Source organism: Pelophylax lessonae (genome assembly GCF_965119305.1).
Source record: "Pelophylax lessonae genome assembly, chromosome: 1".
In the NCBI taxonomy this organism is placed as follows: Eukaryota; Metazoa; Chordata; class Amphibia; order Anura; family Ranidae; genus Pelophylax; species Pelophylax lessonae.
Window position 1 is genome coordinate 526367666 of NC_138768.1, and position 26679 is coordinate 526394344.

The window sequence follows — 26679 nt, forward strand, 5'->3', positions numbered from 1 at the left end:
TTCTTTGTATCTTTTCCCTGCTTTCTCTCCACTAATAACTGTTTTTGAAACTTACCTGACAGTTTCTGAATTCCTATGTCCTTCAATGAACTCCAAAAAAATAGATTTTTTGGTAAGTACACAAATTCCATTCTTTTACATATACATAGAATTGTTATCTTAGCACATGTGCGAAATTCTGATAAAGAACAATGTTAATATAATGTATTACATTATTATATACTTGCTCTTTATATCTTTTCCCTGCTTTCTCTTCATCAGTAATTGTTTTCAAAACTAAGACACGCAGCAGTGAGAAGCGTTCATCTTATCTTCTGAGACTGTTGCATAATACTAAGGCTGAAGGCAATTGTGTCTCTTGAAAATGACATTGGCATTAACATATGATGTCTGAATTGTGATCTTTTTATTACACACAGATCCCCAGCCAGACGTTGCAGTGATGATTGCAAACTTAATTTTCTTCTTTTGATAGATATCCAGTCTAATTTGTCACAAACTGGAATGGTTTAAAAGATAACTTGGCAATTTAACAAGAACTGCACATAAAAAGATAACTTACCCCTACCAGTCTTCTGTATGAAAACAATTTATAAACTGCAATTTACCAGACTAAATTACATTCTTTACTGGGAGGTAACTGTTAAAAAAATGATTGCGTTTTTTATGAATGAAATAATACAAGTCAAATTTATGTAAACCCAAGCTGTAAAAGGACTCATATTTGGAGTCAAATTATCGCATAACTATTTAAATTTAATCATGTGACAAAACAACTAACTATGCAGTGGGTATAATGGAAATTTTAGATAGATTCCCTATTGTCCTTTGCTGATAAGAGACATAAACTGGTTCTGTAATTCACTGCCCATCGAGAGGTCTTGTAATGTGAACTGAGCAATCAGACAATGCATAATATCAAATATAATGCCTTTAAATTAATTTTTATTACACAGAGATGGGAGGAGGGGGTGATCTGTTTCTAAGTGCTGATTACTGAGTGTGGTAGGTCAATCTCTGGTGTCTATTAGGAAGGCCATAGATGATAAGACTTTCTTTCCTGCAACCACGGAGAGAAAAATCTAAAATTCCTCCTGCTGATCTATTGTGTTCTACCAGGCATGGGGAGGCCACGCTGGTTGTATCCAAGTCCGGGGTCGGGACAAGGGGTGGACACATGGGCGTCCACAGGTAGGGGCAAGGGGGGGAAATGCCCCATGCCCCCCCCTGAAATCTCAATGTTCCCTTTAAAGTGGTTGTTAAGCCACTTTATACTGTCCTGTCTGGTCTGTTTAATAATTCTGTGTGCCCCTGTGTCTGTGTATGTGTTTTAAAAATAAGGCACTCTTTACCAGTTTTTAGAGCGCCGAGCACCGCTCACATGACCTGTCAGGTCTCTCCTCTCCTTGTCTGACAGCTGCCTGCAGCGGGTGGGGCTGAGGATTCCTCGCTGTCGTCAGTCGGGAGGGGAAGAAGAGGGGAGAGGCGGTAGGTCACGTGAGCAGCAATTGGCCCTCTGAAAACTTGTAAAGAACGGCTTATTTTTAAAAAAACACAGACACTGGGCACACAGGATTATTAAACAGACTGTAGACAAGATATGAAACTTTAAATGAAACTATAGCAGCTGCAGGGGAGGGGGGGGGGCACTGACACAGAAGCAGACAGGCAGGGAGAGAGGGGGGAGATAGGATGAAGGAGACACATAGACTGACCACGGTGTCAGGGCTCAGCAGCCATGGTATACTTGGTATACTGTGGTCAGTTTACAGAGGGGAGGACATAGCCAGGCAGGATCAGCCAGGTATTTTAGGTAATAGAGGGGGCCAAATTACACAGCACAAGCACTGTGCTGTATAACATGCTTTAAGGGAACAGGATCATTTTTTTTTTTTAATAAAAATCAAAATAAGTATAATGACTAAGCCCCTCCCCTTCATGACATTGTTAAAAAGGGGCGGAGAATGGGTGATCTTTAAAATGATGCCCCCCTAAAAAGAGTTCTGCGGACTCCCATGGGTGGGCAGGAGGGACGGCTGCCCTGGGCGCAATGGTTTATTGCAGAAATGGAGGTGCCCAAGTCGATCGATGGATTGACGTGGGTACAATCAGCCTTTCTATGGAAGTTTTTAATCTTGGCTGGTTCAGCAGAGACTGGCCAAGATTTGGACCATCTATGGCTGGCTTTAGGCTACACAATAACTTGAAGATACCATGCACAGCTGCTACAGCAGGAAAGCAAAAGTTGGACTATGACAATGAAGGTTGTTGGTACAATGGCTATTTGACTGCATATCTATTTCTGTGACCTCAGACATTTGTGACGTTTAAATGGTTGTAAACTCTTTCATAAACTCAGTGAAGTGACTGGCCTCAGGTAATGCACAGAGATGAAAAAAATCCTCCGACACAAGTTTGACCTGTTTATCTGCAGCCCTCTCTCCTCTACAGCCATTCAAAATACAGCATCTACCCCACATTTCTGACCTTTCAGAAGGTAGTGGGGTAGGGATCTGATTTTCACATTGCACAGCATAGAGCAAGGAGCTTAGTGGAGGCAATGGACACAAACACACACCCTCCACACTGTTTTATGAGGAAATATGTACAGGTAAGGCTGTCAATTACATTCTATGTGCTGGAGGGGGAACAGGGCTGTCTCCCGGGATTGATTGGTGTCAGAATAGATTAGCAGAAGTGACTAAAGCAAATAACAGAGGAATGACAGAGCCGAGAGATTGGATTGAGGAAACTACACACTATAGAAGGATAGTTGTTCCTTTATATTTTTCATTTCAGGGGGTTACAATTTAGCCCACAGCTTAGTGAATGCTGTGACTTCCATCATCCAATCATGTGCAAGCAAAATGCTGTTTTTTAACTTGCATGTTTTTTTTTTTTTCCTTGTATGTGATTATGTATTCTTTGCAAAGTGAAATTTCACCACATTTACTAAGCTCTGGAGAAAATTCCCTTGCAAAGTACAACTTCACTTGCAAAGTGAACAGCCTATCTGCCTTTAGTAAACCAACCACATTATATTTTATATTATATATACAGCATATTTTGTGTTATTGACATTTTTTCAGATGATCAAAGTATAAACATGAATTTGAGACCTAATCCATGTATTTTTCCAACTGAAAGTAGAGCTATTTTAGATGGGAATTTTCCTTTCAGCTATCTCTAGATTAAGGGTCTTCAAACTATGGCCCCCCAGCTGTCCAGGAACTACAATTCCCATCATGCCTAGTCATGTCTGTGAATGTCAGAGTTGTACAAAGCCTCATGGGATGTGTAGTTCCGCAAAAGCTGGAGGGCCGTAGTTTGAGGATCCCTGCTCTAGATTGATACAAACTGCTTTCCATATGTAAAGAACACCATATGATGAGGGTCTTGGAGGCAGTGCCGAGACAAGATTATCCAGCGCTCAGGGCAAGGATGCCAAACTGTGCCCCCCCCCCTTCACTTAGGGTTAAGGTCAAGGCGCCCCCCCCCCCCCCCATCCCTGCAATAAACCATTGCGCCTAGGGCAACCACACCTCCTGCCCACCCCTTGTCCCAGCCCTGCTTGGAGGAGTTTAACCATCTCAGCAGATATAGCAGGATAGGTCAATAATGCTCTTCAGTGCTTATAGAGTTAAAAAATGACATCCCCTAATGGCAGACATACATGCCATATTCCCTACTAATTTTATAAAATATTTGTTTTTAATTAATACAATCATAAATATAAATATATATGTTGATAAAGTACAACATATTAGTTACTGTCTATTTTTTATACACTACTTTGTAGCCTTTCTCACTCCCTTTTCTTTACCCTCTAGGGTGCTCTTATTCAGTATGTACCAACTGTAGAACAAATAGCACTCTGGGGGGGATAGATTTGATATTTAGATTTGACTATATGATATATAACCTGGGATTTTTCACTTCCAGCTGTTCTTACTATATTTCCTAAAAAAGGAGGCAAGGAATAGTGACATCTAGTGGACATTAAATATATTTGCAGCTATGAATGTCATTATTTTTATTAGTAGTTAATTGTACAGATATTTTCAAGGGTTACAATTTAGTAGCTTTGGGCTATAATTCCTTACTTGCAAATGCAGTATGATGTGTATACTTGCACATTATGGCAGGAGCCCTGGGGACCCACAGCAGCACAGTTCCACTGTTAATAAATAAATATAAGGCACATTTCTAAATGAATGGAAACATGTTCGGAGATACATAAAGGCTATCATTGTCAGCCTTCTGAAAATGCTAGTTGCCTGCTTGTTATACTTATCCTCTAGCTGCAATTCTTTGAGTCAATGACCTGGGACATGTTTGCCTTTAAAGGCTTCTTGGGTTTCCTCTTATGATCATGATTTGTAATGTGTTCTGGGTTAGCGATTTAGAAAATGTTAAAGCCAAGCAACTAGCATTTTTCTAAATAGAAAGCAATGTCAGTATATGTAATTCAAAAAGCAATTCAATAAGTAATTCAAAGGAAAACTGTCACCAGGTAGGTGACGGTTTCCCTTTGAATTACTTCCCAATACTGCTCCTCACATGCACTTCATTAAAGTAGTTTTAAATCTCAGACATTAAAAATGAACAAAGGATATCCCCCTAGTGTGTACTTGTCTCAATCCAAGGCTGTAAGTGTCACATATGTCTGCTGCTTCGTTCCTCTACAATCTGCATAAGTCACTTCTGACAAGTTTTCCAGACACCAAGAGAAAATTGGTGACAGGGGAGTGATCTCAGCTCATTGACAGCCTCAGCTCTGATCCTGTGTACTGCCCGAAGGGAATGCATCCCTTCCCTCTAATCAGCTCTCCTCGCTAAGTGCAACTTCAGCTCCCCGCCCCCTGCTTTCTGAAAGCGTAGACAAGCTTTATAAATTCTGTACTTTAACCGGTCGCCGACCGCTTACCGCATATTTACTGCGGCAGTGTGGCTCTCCCAAGCAAACTGACGCAGGGCTACATTTGTTGCTTGACAAGCAGCTAGGGGGCGAGGGCACGCCGCCGCTGGCGAGGTCCCGTGGCGTGCTCCCAACCCCGTTTGTCAGCGGGGAAGCCGATGCACGGGGCAGGCGGCTCCGATTGCTGCCTGACACCCGCGATCGTTCCCCGCTGACCGTTCTACTCCCTGGAATGATCACAGAGCCCCTGTGATCCTTCTATATAGGATCACAGGTCTCGATGATCATTTCACAAGCCACGCCCCCCACAGTTAGAAACACGCCCCTAGGTACACATTTAACCCCTTGATCACCCACACTGTTAACCCCTTCCCTGCCAGTGTCATTATTACAGTAACAGTGCATATTTTTAGCACTGATTACTGTAGTCATATCACTGGTCCCCCCAAAAGTGTCAAAAATGTCAGTTAGGGGTCCGATCTGTCCTCCGCAATGTCGAAGTCCCACAAAAATCGCAGATCACCGCCATCACTAGTAAAAAAAAAAAGACAGAAATCTTTCCCGTAGTTAGTAGACGCAATAACTTTTGCGCAAACCATTTAAAATACGCTTATTGCGATTTTTTTTACCAAAAATATGTAGCAGAAAACAAATTGACCTAAAATTTTAAACAATTTTGATTTTTAATTTTTTTTTTTTCGGGAATGTCATAGCAGAATGTGAAAAATATTGTTTTTTTTTTCAGAATTGTTGCTCTTTTTTTGTTTATAGCGCAAAAAATAAAAATCGCACAGGTGATCAAATACCACCAAAAGAAAGCTCTATTTGTGAGAAAAAAGGACATCAATTTATTTATTTAGGTACAGCCACGCACGATCACGCAACTGTCCGTTAAAGTAACACAGTGCCGAATCACAAAATATGGCCTGGTCATTAAGGGGGAAAATCTTCCGGTCCAGAAGTGGTTAAACAGCTGTAGAGAAGAGAAACAGCTAAATAAACAGGTACAACCTTTGTAGGAGGATTTGTGTCATCTCTGTGTATCCCCTGAGACCAGTGACTTAAAAAAAAACTAAAATGCACGGCTGAAATACATATAGAGCCCTTTCACATTGGTGCACTTCCGGGTTTTTTTTACATGGAGACCCGATCAGAGCCGAATGCAGCTTAGATCGGGTCTTCTCTTCGGCGGCCGTGCAGGTAGGATGCCCAGGTCTCCTCTCCTGGTTGGACGGGAGACCCGGGTGAGCCGCGGAAGGCGGCGGGAGGGGGGAGACGTCCCCTCCCGCTCCTTGTAATGACAGCCGAGTGGCTTCTCAGCCGCATCGGTTGTCATTACAAGACAGCCGACCATCAGCTATGGATGCCGGTACCGGGGTGATGCCTCTAGCTGCAGGCATCACTCCGGTACAGCACTTTCCCGAAATATCAGCAATATTGGTAACCTCAGGGGCCGATTCCGATGTATCAGGGAAAGTGCATATCGGCCCGGATATATCAGCATTGCCGATAATCGGTCGATCCCTAGTTTTAATTACATTTTATTTTTTTTAAAAATAACAAGTCACACTTCCCTGCTCTGTGCCATGGTTTGGCACAGAGTAGCCCCAATCCTCCAGTTCTAGGGTCTCCCGCTGGTGCTCCAGGCTCCTGCCCCCTGCCGAGTACCCACCATAGCAAGCTGCTTGCTTCAAGGACACTTGTTTGGGCTTGCTCCTGAGCCAGCTCTGTGTGTCCATAGACACACAGAGCGTGGCTTGGCAATGCCTCGTCTCCTTCCTCACCACTTGCTGTGATTGACAGCACCGGGAGCCACCGGCTCAGAGCCAATGAGGAGTAAGATATCAGAGAGAGCCTCTGCTGTCCGGCACAACGTTGGATTTAGCTCAGGTAAGTACAAGGAGGGGGGGGGGGGAGCTGCGCAGAGAAGACTTTTTACCTTAATGCATAGAATATATTAGGGTAAAAAAAAAATTTCAGCCTTTGGAATCACTGTAATTGGATGGGGTGAAGGTTTCCATTAAACGCAGAAATCTTCAATAAATATTCATCCAACTTTTTAACTCTTTTTTTATTCTACCTTAATAGGGTAGAAGAAAAAGAAAATTCTAAGCAAAATATAACATTGTCATAAAAAAACAGCATGTTATAATAAAAACCATATTAATACAACAATGTGACAATAGAAATATAATAACAATTAGGATGCCACCAACAGCTGGTGTTAGTAGATTTCCTGTGCAATATTTGTCACCATCATATCTCCTTAGAAGACAGTGGGCATGAGGAGGGTTAAAAAGGGCAGAGCTTAGGATCCAGAGCACTAGAAGCAGGCAGCTGAAACAGTAAAGTACGCTTCGATGATTTCTCATGCTGATGGAATTGCGATAAATCCTTCCTCTGTCTTTTCAAGGATTAATTTGCAGTGCCATATAAATCTGCTCTATGACAGTACATCACTAAAACTGACACAGAAGGTACTCTAGATGAACATGATCCAGTGGACTCATCTCCCCTTTGTACTCATTATTGCTTGCTCCATCAATTCTGGTGAGTGCATGATTTCATTATACATGTGTTTACAATGTTTTCAAGTTATTATGGCTTTTTCCTCTATATCTATGTCTGTTTAGCTATAACTTTAACTTTTCACAGCTCAAGCTGTATATTGATCCCTTGCCTGGAAGTAGTGTGTAGTGTGGAAGGAGTGTAATTGTGAGATAAAGAGATATTGTTAGTATACCACAGGTATGGGCGAAATACACAATGCTTACTTAGTACACATTGTACAGTACTATAATATATTGGTTTATCCTGATTGGACATCAAAGCCAAATATTCATCTTTAAATATATGTGAAAACCCAATAGAATCCCAAATAAGCACTAATATGGTAATGTGATTTTAAAAATATTTTTTAAATATTTTTAAATCTACAACTTTCATTATAATAACGGTGATGTGAAGGTGTCAAACTAGATGTTGTTCAGTTTGGGTTTACATCTTTCACTGTGCCTTAAACTTATATTATGGGTTTAGTGTTTTACAGACCTTTTAATACAATTGTCCTCAATGCCTACAGTACATAACTTTTATTACTATTATAACTGCATTGTTGAAAAAAAATAAGGTGTAGTGCCAACTGGATTTTGGGTGTACTTGTGTAAAATTAATAAAAAGTGACTGTAAAATATAATATGTGATTGTAGTAAAATATACTGTAGATCAATTATCAGTCATAGATCTTGTGCTGTTGTAAGCATGGACTAGCTTCAGTCTTAAATATGGTCTTGTGTTCCTTGTGCATGTTTATTGTGTGCTGCAAAAAAAGATTTAGAAAAGGGTGGCTTTATCCCATGCAGAAAAAAAAATCAGGTCATGCTGATTCTTTTCTTTTTATTAAGAAAAAGAGGGTATATTATTATTATTATTATTATTGTTATTGTTATTATTATTATTATTATTATTATTATTATTATTATTATTATTATTATTATTATTATTATTATATTATTATATAGGATTTATATAGCGTTGACAGTTTACGCAGCACTTTATATTTATAAGTTAAGGATCAATAAACCTCAGGGTACTAATATTAAAAATAACAATCAATTCTACTCTCATATTTCTTCTCATAGGTATTATTTTTTATAAATGTGTATTTTTTAATGTTACAGATCTAAGCATAGACTTTTGTTTTCAGCCATATTAGTCTAAGGAGGCTATGAGATTACTAGTTACAGTATAGAAAGGTGGAAACTAAGACATCTGCCTGGTCTTACTTGCCTCAGTAGAGGGATAGGATCTGCTATGGTGCTCAACCCAACTCAGCCAAAATATATAATTATAGTGAACGCATTGTCAGAGATTTGTTTCATTTTCTAGATACAAAAGGGAACAAATATTGTACCATGATACAGAGATCTTTAAGGCTCCATGTACACGGGACGTTGTTAAAAGTCCCTTTGAATGCTGGAATTTTTAGGACGTTTGAAACGTCCGTTCGGTCGCGTTTGTACCCGCGTTTAGCGGGCGTTTAGCGGGCGTTTGCGTTTAGAACCGTACCTAGAGGTCAAAAAATTATTAAAATGGAAAAACGCGAACGCTAAACGCGGGTCATCGCGTTCGGACGCGTTCAGACGCGTTTGGACGCGTTTGTGCGTTTGAAACGCCGGGAAACACACGTTCGAACGCAAATAATTGCGTTCTAAAAACAGTCCCTGAACGCAACTGCCTGCAAATGACTGTAAACGACCTTGTGTACATGGACAGATAAGATAAAATGTAGATGGGTTCAGGGGCTTCTGAAAAAAACGCCCAACTGCTCCTAAACGGCCATTTCCAGCGTCCCGTGTACATGGAGCCTTAAACTTAATGTGTATTCAGAAGTGATTTTGTTATAATTAAAGCAAACCTTTCCTGAGATAAACATGGAGGCTGCCTTTGCTAATCTCTCATACTGAAAATGCTAGTTGCTGGGCTGTCATACTACTTTTTGGCCTTGGCACCTTGGACCCCTAATCTGGTACAAGTATGCAGATAGGGATATTTGATTTTCTGATTTTCATAATTGAAACCAAAGGGTCAGTAAAAGATATCATACACAGATGTGTGTAAACACCGCTCTAGGTCAGTCTCCCACCTCCACCTCCACTAACACACAGACCAGGTGTGGTCTCATCCATCATGGATTCCAATGAGCAAAAAAGAATTCTGGTTGGCCGCATGTTCATAAAAAACATGTCCAAAAACACAAATAGAGGAGATCACTAGCTCGTGATTCTGTTTCCCTCTATTCGTGATTTTGGACGTGTTTTTATGGACTTACTGAAAAAAAAGGTGATTTTACTGGACATGCGCCCAACCAGAATTATTTTTTGCTCACAAGATATCATGCACACTTGAGCTCAAAAGCCTGTGCTTTTAGAGGCGTTTCAGCTTTTTTCTTTTTTTCCTCTGCCTATAAATGACCCTCCATGTTAGCCTATATGTCCATTCACACTATAGGTTTACAGGAGTTTAGGCAGGAGTGTTTAGAGGCAGAAAAAAAAACACCCAAGTCATGTTCAGGAGAGGAGCTTTTGAGCATAAAAAATGCCTGATGCGCCAAAATGTGGGTAAACGTGTGTAAATATGTCTAAAAATGCGTAAGTACTAGGTGAGTTCAATGCTTTAGCATTTTTTTTTTTATCTCAATGGCCTGAATAAATTAATAGCTAATGAAATAAATAAATGCCCAAGCGCTTGACGTGCCTAAACTTGCAAAAAACGAGGCTTTGTAGCATTTTTGAAGTTGATTTTCTACTGCCAGTAGAAAAGCATTTATAAAAGCCCCCCGTGTGAATGAAGCCTAATAGCAAAGCAATTAGCAGTGTCAGAGAAAGATCAACATTGGAAGCCCCCATATTTCTCTCCCAACAGGTTTAGATCCTACAGCCCAATAGTTTTCCAACGTCTACAAGCAACACTCAATTCTCCTGCATTGCCTGCAGATGCTGAGCTTTGTAGTTCATCTGTGTATGGGAAATACTTCTAGCCTAAATCCCAAGCATCTTATATGTGTAAAAAACTCCGGAAACCTTTACATATTATAATACTGTATTTATATAGCACCAACATTTAGTGCAGCACTTTACAATGACTCATATACTGTATATGTGTAAATTGTGATACTTGCAGATTTATATTAAATGTGGTGCATGTTTTACTAATTTCAAACAAGTTACACCAGCTCAATGCCCATTGGCCTTTTATAGTAAATGCAATTGCAGAACGCATTACTGATGCCTCTGTTTCTTAAAGGGACAGTCTACCTAGAAGTTTGGTTGGTTAAGTTGCCTACGGACTTCTTCCATCTCTTGCAGGTTTAAGAACTAGATCTTCCAGGCATAATTCCAGAGTCTGTTCCCACACAGCACACAGTCTAACAAACTGAGTCAAGCTTATAATTGTTTTGACTAGTGTGTGAACATGACACAGATATTACCATTAGATATTTAAAAAATGTTTGTTCATACAAAAGAAACCCATGTTGAAAGAAACGTGTAGGTCAGGGACTGGGTGATGGGGGTGACAGGATGGTTGTCACGTCCTCCATGTTTCCCTCTTCGTTGGGTGCCAAGCAAGGGTCACATGAGAGGTATACCCCGGGGTGGGTTCTTCTGGCCTATGCTAGGAACTTTATATAGGGTTACGGCATTACACAAGGGGTACCTTTGCTGTAACAATGACTGACATGAGTGACCCCTGACAATGTACTAAATATCACCACGGTAACTTGTGCATTTAAGAGGGGTACTCAAAGCCCTTGCCCTCTCCACCTGTCCAGCATATCACCACTACCTCACTCCCAGTTATAGTATGGAGCCCCACCATGCACCTAGCATACTTGTGTACAGGCTGAGGGCCTCGGCAGTGCAGATCTGCTCCTTTTCCTATGGGAGACGGATCTCTGCAGAAGGAGTGCCAGCAACATCTCCCTCACTGCAAGAGGCTATCTCACCCGTCACATGCACATGCTTATGAAAGGCTGATAGAGAAATCTTTATTACCCTTGGTAACCACTTTATCTTTACACTGTATAAACTCTTGTACTGTGAACTTCATACCCCAAGGTGTTTTTTGACCCATGCTGTAACTACAGTCAGGTCCATAAATATTGGGACAACGACACAATTCTAATCTTTTTGGCTCGATACACCACCACAGTGGATTTGAAATGAAACAAACAAGATGTATTTTAACTGAAGACTTTCAGCTTTAATTTGAGGGCATTTACATCCAAATCAGGTGAAAGGTGTAGGAATTACAAGTGGGAGTGTGCCTCCCACTTTTTAAGAGACCAAAAGTAATGGGACAATTGGTTGCTCAGCTGTTCCATGGCCAGGTGTGTGTTATTCCCTCATTATCCCATTTACAAGGAGCAGATAAAAGGTCTAGAGTTCATTTCAAGTGTGCTATTTACATTTGGAATCTGTTGCTGTCAACTCTCAATATGAGATCCAAAAATCTGTCCCTATCAGTGAAGCAAGCCATCATTAGGCTGAAAAAACAAAACAAACTAATCGGAGAGATAGCAAAACTTTAGGTGTGGCCAAATCAACTGTTTGGAACATCCTTAAAATAGAACGTATCTGGGAGCTCAGCAACACCAAAAGACCAGGAAGACCACAGAAAACAACTGTGGTGGATGACCGAAGAATTCTTTCCCTGGTGAAGAAAACACCCTTCACAACAGTTGGCCAGATCAAGAACACTCTCCAGGAGGTAGGTGTATGTGTGTCAAAGTCAAGAATCAAGAGAAGACTTCACCAGAGTGAATACAAGGGGTTCACCACAAGATGTAAACCACTGGTGAGCCTCAAAAACAGGAAGGTCAGATTAGAGTTTGCCAAACAACATCTAAAAAAGCCTTCACAGTTCTGGAACAACATCCTATGGACAGATGAGACCAATATCAACTTGTACCAGAGTGATAAGAAGAGAAGAGTATGGAGAAGGAAAGGAACTGCTCATGATCCAAAGCATACCACCTCATCAGTGAAGCATGGTGGTGGTAGTGTCATGGCATGGGCATGTATGGCTGCCAATGGAACTGGTTCTCTTGTATTGATTGATGATGTGACTGATGAAGCAGCAGGATGAATTCTGAAGTGTTTCAGGCAATATTATCTACTCATATTCAGCTAAATGCTTAAGAACTCATTGGATGGCGCTTCACAGTGCAGATGGACACGGGTCATTGGGTCATAAGCATACTGCGAAAGCAGCCAAAGAGTTTTTTATGGGAAAGAAGTGGAATGTTATGCAATGGCCAAGTCAATCATCTGACCTGAATCCGATTGAGCATGCATTTCACTTGCTGAAGACAAAACTGAAGGGAAAATGCCCCAAGAACAAGCAGGAACTGAAGACAGTTGCAGTAGAGGCCTGGCAGAGCATCAACAGGGATGAAACCCATCATCTGGTGATGTCTATATGTTCCAGACTTCAGGCTGTAATTGACTGCAAATGATTTGCAACCAAGTATTAAAAAGTGAAAGTTTGATTTATGATTGTTAATCTGTCCCATTACTTTTGGTCCCTTAAAAAATGGGAGGCACATATACAAACTGTTTTAATTCCTACACCTTTCACCTGATTTGGATGTAAATACCCTCAAATTAAAGCTGAAAGTCTGCAGTTAAAGCACATCTTGTTTGTTTCCTTTTTAAATCTATTGTGGTGGTGTATAGAGCCAAAAAGATTAGAATTGTGTTGATGTCTCAATATTTATGGACCTGACTGTATGTGTGCCAGTTAGTGGCATTACACCCCGTTAGTAACTTCAGACCAGGCAAAGTTTCAAATGCTTTTTTGGAATAAATAACCAGGATGACATACACGGACAACGGTCCGAAATAAAGTGCAGTCTTTTCCCTGACATCCCTAGCCCCTAACTTCAGTATTGTGGCTGCCCTAGCATACCCGCATAGGAAAGAGTCCATTCTTGGCAGAGTCCATGCTTGGATTCCCAACAATCCACCTTAGTATTGGGAAATCTGACCTTGGCATGGCACTGGGAATCCAGACTCTGGCAACGGCAGTGAGCGGGTCCCCGACAAGTCAGCAAAGCCCAGTCTCTCCTCCTAGTAAGAACCCCCTAGGCTCCAGGCCTCTGTCCCTTTTATAGTGCACAGGACCGGGGGTCAGACCCAAAAAAACCCTGCCATGAAATACACAGGAAACGCAATAAAGCCCAACCTTCCCAACCAGGGCACCATTAACCACTACTTGCCTTCAAACGTGGAGGCCACAATTCTTTTGAAAATACTGTCTGTCCATCATGTCCTTCTAATAGCTTCCATACCTGCATACAGATTGAGGGTTCTAACTCAAAGAACATTGATGTCATTAGATCCATACAACAACCAGGTAACAGCTTAACTAAAAAAAAGCTTAGAAAAAGTAGTCTCCACATTTCGTTCAGAACAAGTTTCCTTCTAGTCTCCAACTGACCCTTTCATATACAGATAGGAGTACACCATTTACAATGTGTGTCCTACCCCTTAGGAATTATGCAAACTGCAACATGAATAACGTGTAATGTCATTATGATGAGTAGTTCAGTGGTTTCTTGTGTAAATGTCCTTGCTGGTGTTAAATTATGCCCTAGGATTACATTTGTGTCTTCTTCACGCACATTTTTTATCCTTTTAGAAAGCTCAGCTGCAGAGAGGAAGTCTTTAGAGAGCATTATGCAGTGTATACTTCCAGCAGTTCATATTTATGCTTTGTTGTGGATAGAAATCATTTTGTACGACCTTAACAGCAGCAAAGAATTTGCTTTAAAAGCATCTACCCAAATTAAACAACTCCCTTTTGTTATTAAATTATGTAATTTTCTGCTAAAATATGTTAGATTATCCAGCATTAGTGAGGAAATACCTACTGAAAATAGTCATGTTGGCTTCATTCCTTCTTGTCAGTTATAACATTTATTGTCTGGTTTTATCCTGAGCAGTGGTGTTACTGTATGTTAAATTGTAACTAAATAACATGCTTTTAAAAAATGCAATTTCCACTTTTTTTTATAGTTTTTATATTTATCTCAGTGCTGCTGATCACCTGGAATCTTTTGGTAGCCACGTCCTATGTACATGCACTTGATTCATTCTCTCAATGACAAGACTGATTAGAAAAATGCATTACTTGCATCATTATGTGCAACTAATTTTCTAATCCAAACAACAGACAGTGGCAGAGTATATGCTATACAGAGGCATGTGGTGCACATACGACAGAGTGTATAATGAATATTAATCATTCCCTTTAGTTGTACTCTTACTAGAGTGCTAAATGCCTTTCACACAATATAGATTTTAGCTACTTATATAGAGAGCATGTATTTTCAGGAGCAGAGGGAGTATGCTAGTGTCAAACACTCTCTATCAATATATTTGTTCATTCTTGAAAAAAATACTTACTGTGCATTTGTGTCTGCATGAATTAGCACTACCTGGACACTGCAAGGTAGCAAATACATTTTTCTAATAGTTATGTTGCTCCGAAGAAAGTGATGGAGTGTTATAACTGCTGTCAGGTTTTTTGCCATCAGTATTCCACTAGGAAATTTAACTTCCTGTCCCATAGCCACAACAGGAAGTGAGGGTCACCAGAACCTTTAGTCCTGTTCTGGTGACCATTCAAAATTTGGGATTGTCCTCTTTCAATGATAACGGTCACCAGGACAAAAAGAGTTTGGTAGGTGTTCTAACTCCAAAAACAAAAAACTGTTGCCATTGGGTATACTTTAAAGTGCTTCCTTTCTAGTATGGGAAATCTTCATTAACTTCACCATCCACTGTTTCAAAAGCATTCAATCTTTCCCTAAAAAGTGCAGTTGAAGCAGACTGAAAATTACATATTTGACATGTCTGTATAGCTTTTTCTAAAAAACAACAGTCAAGCCTTCATCCCCACCTCTGATCACTCCTCCAGCTATTGGTATTTAGGGTTTTATTTACTAAAGACAAATAGGCTGTTCACTTTTTGTCAAATTTAGATAAAAATACCCCCGGGACAGTCAGGGCTAGTACATTCCACAATGGATAGCCTCTGAACTGTCCCGGGTCGCATTTGCCTGTAAGAAGAAATACTTACCTTGAAAAGTTCTTCTCCAGCGCTGCCATCTCAGGTGTGGGTAGCTGAAGCCAGCGCGTCCTCTTCTGCGTCCTCTTCGGTGACGTAGCAATCCCACAATGCACCGGCCCCACTCGTCACTTCTGGTGCAAGCGCAGCATCCCTGAACAGCTTTTGGGCATGCCCAGAAGCTGTTTAGCAGGGAATGACACGCCTGCACCGGAAGCGACGAGCTGGGCCAGTGCAGGTGCATTGAATCCTGGGAGCGATGACGTTCAGCTCCCAGGAGTCATCGTAAACCGGAAGAGACGGCGCGGGCCGTGGCCATAGAGGGAGGAAGTGGAAGGAAGGTGAGTATATTTTCTTCAATATCAAAGTAAGTGACCAAAAAAAAAAAAAAAACTGGGAGCATCCATTTCTTTTTCAGGTGGCCCTCAGCAAGCGGATGGCCCAAAATCGATTTTTTTCTATTTTGAGGCCGGAACTCCGCTTTAATGAATGAGATGAAGTTTCAGTTTGCAAACAATACCCAATCATGTTCAAGGAAAATAAAAATAAACAAATTAAAAAAAACTGCATTTTGTGTGGAATATCAAAAAAATGGCCTGGTCATAAAGGGGGTAAAAAATTGTATTTTACTGAAAGAGTAGTCAAAGCTTGGAATGGACTTCACCAGCAGATGTAGCGAGTCAGTAAACAGTAAGTGGATTCAACCATGCTTGGGACAAACGTAGATCTATACTATCTAAAAAGAAAAAAACACATAACATTTTGAAAAAAATAGATTTAGTGGAGTATTTGGTCTTTTTTTCTGTTTCAAATAGTAAATTAAAACCCAGACCCATTCAGAGCACATTTATGATGGCTAATATTTCATTCCTTTCTATTCCTGAAAATCAAAACAATTTAAAAAGCTGGAACTGTATGCAGGCAATATTTCCTCTACCCAAAACCTTTTCAGGATATATTTTTTAAAAAAAATGTATTTTTGATAGATGGACTCTCCAGTTAACAGACCATTCGTGACTCAAAAAGGTCCACGGACATACCCACTCATTCTTTATGCCCCTCAAGATAAAATAGTTTCTGCTCGACTTAGCTCGCCCTAGAAATCTACTTACATCTGATAGCAGAAAGCCTTAGCTTGACAGCACTTGATGTTCATTCACTTTTCATCTGTTGCTAAACAGCATAAATAAGTAATGTGAAGTAAGCTACTTAACAGTCTGGTTCTGCAAGACAAAAGACTATTTAAGATGATAAACAGCAAAAATGTTAGGAATCAAAAGATTTACAATAAATCTTAGTAAATGTTTTGATACGGAAAAAAAAAAACGTTTTTTGAAGAAATAGGCTCCTTTCACACGGCCGCTCCGTGTGAAAGGTCCGCTGCGGGACTTTTTTTTTTTTTTTTCCACGGAGCGGATGACATTTCTTTCATCCGCTCCGTGTGCCCGCATATCATCCCATCCGTTTGCGGATGATATGCGGACATAATGTAAGTATATGACACTGCGGATGTCAGCAGATGACACCGCTGACATCCGATTTTCCTTCCTTTCCGTTTTTTACACGGAAGGAAAAATGGGGTTCTGTTCCATTTGTAAAAACGGAACAGAACTGAAAGGAGGAAAATCGGGTGTCAGCGGATGGTATTCCGCTGACACCCGCAGTGCCATTCATACATTATGTCCGCAAATCATCCGCAAACGGATGGGATGATTTGCGGACACACGGAGCGGCCGTGTGAAAGGAGCCATACACATTTTTTAAACTGAATTTACTTTCACGTAAAAGCTATCAAATGAGAAAAAAAAAAAAAAACACCATTAAAGGTAAAAGAGATCATGGGATCCGTGCCATGTCTTTTATTCACAATGTTCTGTGAATGTGAAAACTACAAGTTCTTGCAGCCTTTGCAGCTGTCGGCTTTTAGCTCTCAATGAACTACCAGGGCTCTATTGAGTGCTCTAGTAGTTCATTGAGCTGTTACAGTGTAACTGCCTGCTTGTATCGGAGGTATGGTCAGACAGTTACACAGACAATCTGCAGGACTGTGGTATTACACCCACCATCTGCTGATAGTGGGTGCACCGTGCAATGCTTTACAAAAACAAAAAACAGAGCGCCTCTAAGTGCAGTATTTAATGAAAATATATGAACACACATAAATATACAAAGAAATGGCTGCACTCAGATGTGGTCAAAATCCAGGTTTATTGGACACCCCAATGTGGGAAAAAAGTGGCAAGGTAGACGCATTTCACACACTAAAATGTGTGCCTAATCATTAACCTGGATTTGGACCACATCTGAGTGCAGCCATTTCTTTTCATTATTGACTGTCCACGGAGGCGAGCCGGGGCGAGCACCGCTGTTGGTCATCAAGCTTCCCATTACCTTGAGCAGTGTATCCCTTTCCTTTGTACACATAAATATACACTCACGTGGTAATGAGTATGAGAAGGCTTGAAAGCTCCGTTGGTTTGTTAGGTGGGAGATATGAGTCCTGAAATCTCCCACCTAACAAACCACCGGAGCTTTCAAGCCTTCTCATACTCATTACCATGTGAGTGTCTATTTATGTGTGTTCATATATTTTCATTAAATACTGCACTTAGAGGCGCTCTGTTTTTTGTTTTTTTTATTGCACTCATTTACATTAACAACGCTGTATCTCAGAGCCAGCCCTTGCAGCATTTTATGGACTTTTAACCCTTCCTTCATATAGTGACTCCTTCATTTGGGACATTGCTCTCACTTGATCCCATTTGGCCTATGCAATCTTTTTTGGACTTGACCATCAGTACATTTGAAGTGACCACCACTCATCTGATCAACCATATTGTCCAAAGCTCCTATTGGTCTTTTTGACCTATTAGCATTGATCCCACTCCTGTAAGCCGTATCTTCAGAGCGCTTGTTTTTTCCTTTGTTCGTGCAATGCTTTACAGCAGGAGTTCCCAAACTGTGGGTCGGGACCCACTGGTGGGTCGCAAGCTGCGTTTGAGTGGGTCGCGCTGAGCCGGAAATCACTGAGAGAGGGCCCGCTTAAATTGTGCTGTGTGAGCCCGCGCAAATTACAGAGAGCCAGAGCAGTCAAATCGCGATGGATTCAGAACCCCGCCCACGCAGTTTACGTTTGAGGGTTGAGGGTGCTGATTACTTACAACTCCGCTTATATGCCACACATGCCACAGGTTTTTGACCCCTCACTTAGAACATCTGGCAAGTGTATTCAGTAATAAATTGTAAAGTAGTAAGATTGATATTTGTAATTTAAAATCCTCCTCCCTTTAAAATATGAATTATTAATATTATTTGCATTTATATAGCGCCAACAAATTCTGTAGCGCTTTACAATATTCAATTACAAGCAAGTGAGTCCCGAAAAATAACTGTATTCAGAAGTGGGTCTCAGTCCAAAAAGTTTGGGAATCCCTGCTTTACAGGCTTCTAAAAAAAAAAATAATAAATACATATTTTTTTTTTTTTACCTGCAAATAAATTTACATTTATTTTTATTTTTTTTGTAAAGGTGAACATATCATTTAAGTCTACAGTGTAATGTAGTTTTATTACCTGTAGATCTATTATTTTTCCCCTTCCTTTACCAGGCTAAACTGTGGAGCAAAAGTGGCAGTTATAGTTGGGACAAAGCATAAAACACTGTGTTACATTAGTCAGCTTTTATATGAAAAAAAAAAAGAAAACAGCTGCTGTATCCACTTAAAAAGCATTGGGCTTAAATTTGTAGGTGGTACCCCAACGTTGCTTTATATAGCCATACGTTGCAGCTGGGGCCCTACCATTAGACAAGGTAACCCAGGGCATATTCCTTGCTTTGTAGCCACCATAACCCATTTATGACCAACCTGTCTGCTAATATGTGCACAGATGCTGGTGCAGGGCTGGCCCAAGACATTGTGCTGCCTGGGTCCAAAAAATTAAATGCTGCCCGCCCAAAAAAAAATCACGCCCACCATATCATGATAATTAAAACTAAAATTAAATTTATCAGGAATTCAGATTTATATGCAACAGCACCTTGTCTACATGCCCAATTATATGACATACTATTATATTAAATTCCAACCCACAAACTCCAGCATTATTTAGTTTGTCTGAATGGCTGACGTCATTGCGCACACCCCTTCCGCCTCCTCATCAGTTTCCACTGCGGGCGGCACTATGAGATGGGGAAATGCTGCCCTTAATGCGATGCAAACTGATGACACACAAAAACTGCTGGAAAAAAAATCTTGGGCATCAATTTGCTGCCCCTCTCAAAGTGCTGCCTGGGTCCAATGGACCCAGTGGGACCCATGGTAGGGCCGGCCCTGTGCTGGTGTGAGATTGGCTCACCTTATCTTCCTGATTCTGGTCCATAACAACCCCTATATACCCAGAGCACCTCTCACTTAGGGCCCTGCAATTATCTGTGGTTTGGATTAGGACTACGGAAAAAGTCCAACCGAATATTTGGAGGCCATGGAACACCTTGAGGAGGTCCTCTCACACCACCAGGAGGATGACTCCTTTCCCTAATCACTACCAGCTCCTTGGTCCATCAGGTGTGCCCTAGTGCTAATAGTTACTCTATTCCCCAGGTATTTGCTGTTTACACCGATTCACAGTTCTAATCACTTTCATCATACCACACAGTTGCTTGTTGCACGTTAAGCTTTTTTTTTGGAAATAAATGTTAAGTAGGAATACTGCAGTTTCATACATTTAGTAAATGGTTACAAATAGTTCATATGGATGGCGAACAGTCCCATAACAAGATAAACCTTCATCAATGTCCAGCAAGATGGAAGGAGGGAGAAATGGAGTATTCACAATTTTGTAACGTGTTCTCACTTAGTCCTCAATCAAGGATCACAGCCTTCAGTTCCCAGTCATGCGTCTTCCCAAAGGGGAAAGCACATAGCTCCTCTGCTACATTTTCAGCGTATGGCTGGCCAACTCCACTCCTCTAAGTCCTGTCTAACCCTTAAGTATGGAAAACCCTCATTCTCCACCTACAGGGTGGGTTGTACAGATGAGCCATTGCCTGGACGTGTGTTTGTTCCTTATTTAAATTGTATGTTCAGCCAAAATGTTTTTTGGTTGTTGTTTTAATTACAGTTGGGGAAGGGTTAGGATCCCTGCAAGGGCATACCTGTGAATCATGGAGCACCATAACAAATTGTGACCCCAAGATAGCTCTCTCTGTAGCAACTGTCAGTGTGTCAACTGTGAGAGTGCATGTTGTTGATTTTAGCACTATTCCTAAATTAGGCAAAGGCAGATGGAGTGCTGTCAGCATAGTGAGTAAATTTGTTGTTGTAGTAGCAATAATAAGCATTATGATATTTTATATTATGACAAAATTATTGATGCTCTTGTACGCAATTACTGTATAAGCCTAATACAAACATTCTAAAATTCTAGCTTCTGCATAGAAACACAGCTTTCCTTTAAGGCTTTTTGACTGAATTAGGCATAGGCATAATTTTAGTTGGTAGAATGTCAAAGGGCAATACATTTGCACTGCTTCTTACTGCACAGAGGGGGATCTGTAACTAGCGATCCCGAGGTCTGACTTCAGCTTTACTATACTGTCCACATCACAGTTTAGATTTTTTTTATCAACCTCCCTAAGGGGGCCCCCTCCCACCCAAGGCCCCATTGTAGGTGTGTAAGCTGCTATGGCTATTGTCATACCATTGGATCCCTGTTGAATTTTGCTGCTATCTGGGGCTCTGTTAGAAAGATTGCATCTTTCTGTTCTGCTGGCAATGGTTTCACAAGACAGGAAATTAAGGTAAATTTTCAATGGCAATATGCTGTTTAGTACAGCAGGGGAAGGATAGGACCTATGTCAGCTTTGGATTGCTGCCTGTGTCCCTAATGCAGATATGTCCTCTTTTTCTGACTGGCTTTATAGCAAGACAAGCAAAATACTCCAGTTTTGAGAACCTTTGTATGGGCAACAACCTAATCTGCCCTGAAATTCCATTTTATTTAGATAAGGCGATCATACAGATAATGTGAAAACACTCTACCTCACATAATGTGAACAGCTACCCTCCATACTGTATATACTATAGATCAGGGGTAGGAATCCTTTCAGAGGTTGAGATCTACCTGGACAACATAGAGGAAATCAAAGATACCCGGGAAAGGGGGGCACCCTTTCAAAAATAACTATCAAGCACTCAATAAAATAACAACATAGTGTCCTTTGCCCCCCCCCCCCCTTCACTCCTACTAGTGTCCTCAACTCCCATTTACTGTACATCATCCCCCTCACAGTAGTGTCCTCTGCCTCCCTATAGCAGTGTCCTGCCCCCCTTCACATTAACCCCCCAACTATAGTGTCCTCTGACCCTCCTACTATTGCAGTGTCCCCTGCCATCCCCCAAAGCAGTGTCTTCAGTCCCACTTCACATCAACCTACCAACTATAGTGTCCTCTGACCCTCCTACTATTGCAGTGTCCCCTGCTGTCCCCCAAAGCAGTGTCTTCTGTCCCCCTTCACATTACCCCACCAACTGTAGTGTCCTCTGCCCCCTCAAAGAAGGGTCCTCTGTCCCCTTCACATGCCCCCACTGTAGTCTATTCTGCCCCCTCCTCCAAAGCAATGTCACCTTCACACCCTCCCGCCACTGTAGTGTCCTCTGTCCACGTCACCCCCCACTGTAGTGTATTCTTTCCCCTACACACCCCCCCCCCACTGTAGTTTCCTTTGCCCCACCCCCGTGTCAGTGTCCTCTGTCGCCTTCACATCACAACCCCCCACTGTACTGTCATCTGCACCTCCATAGCGGTGTCCCGTGCCCCCTCAAAGCAGTGTGCAACCAATTACCTGCTGATTAATGTAAAAAGTTAATTTCATCAGCTCCGTCCCCTGCCCCCGCCTTCTATCCAGTACTGTGACTCTTCCCGCTCTTGCTTTGTGGTTAAGAGGAGAGTGGCGGAGGCTGGGGGGAAGGATTGTGTGCAGGGCTGTTTTCTTGATTAACGCGTCGGCGACCTGCTGTCGACAGGTTGATCGCGATCAACTGCTTGCCGACCCCCGCTTTAGATGCATCTCAGGTTTAGTAACCTGACAAAAGCTGTTAGAATTTGATAAAGGCAAAAGGTGTTTTCCTATTTGAATATATAATGCTGCCCTATGTATTTATGGGGTTTTATGGTTGACCAAAAATATACAGTATAGCAATTTGGGACCTATTCTTCCTATTCTTACCTTACAGGAAACTTGCATTCTTCCATTCTTTTCAAAGTATTACTTTTTTTTCTTTACATACTGTACATGTGTAAAAGTGATTATCTTAATATGAATATTTTGGTTGATACGCAATACAAAACATAGGCTTGTTACATATGCAGGTTCTACTTCCTTCTTTGCAGTGCTACACATCCATTGTGCTTTTCTGTTTCTTCTGACAAGGAACTTCCTATGTAACTGATATCCTATTTCAACAAATCTTTTGAAGTTAAGCATAGTCCTTGTAGTAGCTCACCTACCCTGCCTCTAGTAGCTAGACTACAAACCCCTTCATTGAATAAATTAACATAACAAAAAAGAGAAATTAGGTAGGTAAAAATGCGAAGGTCGAAACAAATAATAAAAACTGTAAACTGCAAAATTAGCTCAAAATATACATACCTCCCAACTTTTTGTGATGGGAAAGAGGGACACGCACAAAGAATAGAGGCAAACGACACATCCCTGCCATGCCTTCATTAACACAGACAATGAGGATTAGTGTGCAAAAAATGATTGGTTTACCTTTTTAACACTATTTTTCCTTTATTTTGGCTTTTTAAAAGCAACAAATTGACTAATATAAAAGTTATATAAAAACTTTAGTGCAGTAAAACAGTTTTGATATTTAAATAACACAATTTTTTTATAGAGATCCTTATATCAGACCAAAAAGAGGGACAACTGAGGAAGAAAGAGGGACAGAGGGATTTGGTCCCAAATGCGTTGGGAGGTATGAATATATACTCACTAAAATACACTTTACTTTCCACTTTGACAAAACCTTTTTATGTTACAATCTGTACTGTACTGTTCTGAAGACCCTAAATGTCATGTCTGTTTTGTGTTGTAACACCGTCTTATTTGTGCAGTTTGTATAATGGTAGTAAGCTCTTCTAAAGCCTAGTAAACATGATGAGATTATTGGACGAATGATCGTCCGTTTTCTTTTTTGCATGCTAGTCTCCGGATCGAAAATGAAGAGATTACTACCAGTACCAAAATTCTCGTACAACAGAATAAAAATTTGGAAGTGATGTAATGTGTTGTATTGAATTTATATTGTATTATTGGACAAAATCTGTACTGATTAAACAAAAATTGTATGATCTGAAAATGTTCATGTTTTTCCCTTTGGAAAATTTCAGACAAAAGCTGTGTACTAATGATCAGATTATCGTAGGATCGCTTCAAAAGTGGTATTTTTTGTACAAGTTTCTGATCGTGTACTGGCCTTAAGAAGAGAATTTTTCTTTAAAAGTAGGAAGAGAAGCTATTACTGATTACTGCAAACACTCTCCTGATGTCATCTGTGTGCAGGAGTTCCCTTTTATCTATTTCTTCCTAAAAACCATAAGAGATTTATAATCTCCACAGTGCTGTAAAAAAAAAAAAACATAGAGGAGTTATTACACTAATGAAGATCTTCATTCCTTTCCAATTTCTAATTTGTGATGCAGATGTTATCTTGCACGTCACATTATAAAGTGACCTAATTCCCCGGGTAACTTAACATTTATTACACTGGTAAGTGCAGCCTAGCAGACCTTGGATGTGGTAGCTGCGATCATTTTCTTTTTGTCCTTTATTTTAACTTGGTGATCCTGCTGCTTACTCACTGTACTGTATCTATAAAAGAGCACCATTGTCACCCCAGGACAGGAAGTGTTCTGGGACCATAGAACACCTTCCCCTCTTATCTTACCCATAACACATAGATGACGTGATCTGTAGTCCACAGTGAGAGCTGGGACTAATGCGATCTGATAACAGTTAGCTGAGGCAGAGTATACAAGAAGTTAAAGTGAATCTCAACCCCAATAAAAACAATTTAAAATATTGCAACCTCCCAGTCCTTAGATGTGGTGGCTGCATTATTTTATATTGTTCAGGCTTTTTTTCCAGTATTATTCTAACCTGAATTAAAGCTGGGTACACACAAATCGAAATTCAGCTGTTTCAGCAGGGACCAGCCGAATTTTCGATCTGGCCGTAGCCCTCTCTGTTACACAGAAGCCAATCGTAGGATACAGGATGTGGTAACCTTACAAGCAGACCTGAACAAAATAATGGGGTGGGCAACTACATGGCAGATGAGGTTAAATGTTGAAAAATGTAAGTTAATGCACTTGGGCATCAGAAACACGAAAGCAAGCTACTTACTTGGGGGGAACCTATGTGTGAATCTAAGATGGAAAAGGACCTGGGGGTCCTAGTGGACAACAGGCTTGGCAGTGGCATGCAATGCCAAGCAGCTGCAAGCAAAGCCAACAAAATACTGGCATGTATAAAAAAGGGGATTCACTCCAGAAAGAAAGAGATTATTCTCCCACTCTACAAGACTCTGGTCTGGCCACATCTGGAGTATGCTGTCCAGTTCTGGGCACCGGTACTCAGGAAGGATGTGCTGGAACTGGAGAGAGTCCAGAGAAGGGCAACAAAAATAATTAGGGGAATGGAGGACATCCGCTATGAGGAAAGACTACAAGCATTGAACTTATTCTGGAGAGACGCTTGAGGGGGGATATGATATCAATGTACAAATACTGTATGGGTGATGACCCTAGCATAAGGAACAAACTTTTCAGAGAAAGGGAATACAATAGGGATACGTGGCCACTCACTAAAACTAGAAGAAAACGGTTTAACCTTAAAATACGTAAGGGGTTCTTTACTGTCAGAGCAGTAAGGATGTGGAATTCTCTTCCACAAGCAGTCGTATCAGCAGGGAGCATCGATAGTTTCAAAAAACTATTAGATGGGCACCTTAAAGACCACAACATAAAGGGGTATACAATGTTTGGTTAACACCAAACACATACACACATCATAGGTTGAACTGGATGGACGGATGTCTTTTTTCAACCTCACAAACTATGTAACTATGTTGAATGGAACTACTGGAAAACCTCCTTCAATCAGCGTTTTGCAGGCAAACAGTGTATTCTGACAGTGCTGTTCCTGCTATCGAAATACAGTGTCCCAGTGGATGGGAATTCCTGCATCCATATCAGTTTTTTTCTCAGCCCACAGGTTGAACAACAAAAAGAAGGCTAACAGTGTGTACCCGGCTTTACTGTTCCTGGGTAGCTATGCTCTCCTTCACTGTACCTATCGAGGTAGCCATAGTTATCACCCAGGCTGGACTTCAAAGATGTCTGCTTTTGTTTATCTTAATTACATGGTGGCTGAAGGCATTATTAGTTTAGAAAAGAAAGGTTTTGTCCTCACAGGCAGTGGCCTTTCTGGCAAAATCTACATTTATTTTCTATACTTGTTGAAAATGTTCTTAGCCTGAAAAATTAAAACTAAAGCCACCACCAAATATAAGGATTGGTAAACTGCAAAATATTATTTTTTCTTAAGTATAGTTTTAAAAAAAAAAAAAAAAAAAGAGAGAAAATAAAAGAAATTAATTCTTAGGTTTTTACAAACATCTAAGACTGACTATGTGCAATGTGATATCACATAGCACAAGAGAATTAAAAGAGAAGCTTTCATTGATTGCTACAAGCCCCCTCCTGATGTTATCTATTTGCAGGAGTTCCTTTTCTTTCTTTTTCTTCCCAGCTTACATTTCTTTCTAAAAACTACACTACAGGAGATCTTTAATCCCGTAAAACCATAAAGAAGTCATCACTCTGATGAAAAACTTCTGATTCTGAATTCTAAATCAGACACTGTGGGTAATGTTGTCTTTCAAGACACATTACAAAGCATTTGCCTCATACTGACCAACTAAAGTTCTTTTTTTTTTTACTGTTGTATAATTTGTAAACCTTCTAAGCCTATACACACAATTCTTATTTGGTTTTACCTTCCAAAACTGAGAAAACCACCACAGAAATAGAAATACAAGGCTGTCAGCTCCCCATCCATG

At 40.6% G+C, this 26679-nt stretch overlaps 1 protein-coding gene across 3 annotated transcripts in view; it reads left to right on the forward strand.

The window, feature by feature from the left end:
* Positions 1-7207: 7207 nt before the first annotated feature.
* CHRNB3 (cholinergic receptor nicotinic beta 3 subunit) overlaps positions 7208-26679 on the forward strand; it is a 61495-nt gene continuing 42023 nt past the window's right edge. For 2 of the 3 annotated variants that reach the window (XM_082243890.1, XM_082243888.1), the window contains exons 1-2: positions 7208-7468; positions 23452-23532. In XM_082243890.1, the coding sequence (XP_082100016.1) occupies positions 23521-23532 (12 nt within the window). In that variant the 5' untranslated portion in view covers positions 7208-7468; positions 23452-23520. The remainder of the gene's footprint in view (positions 7469-23451; positions 23533-26679) is intronic. The other variant, XM_082243889.1, reaches the window with a different exon arrangement.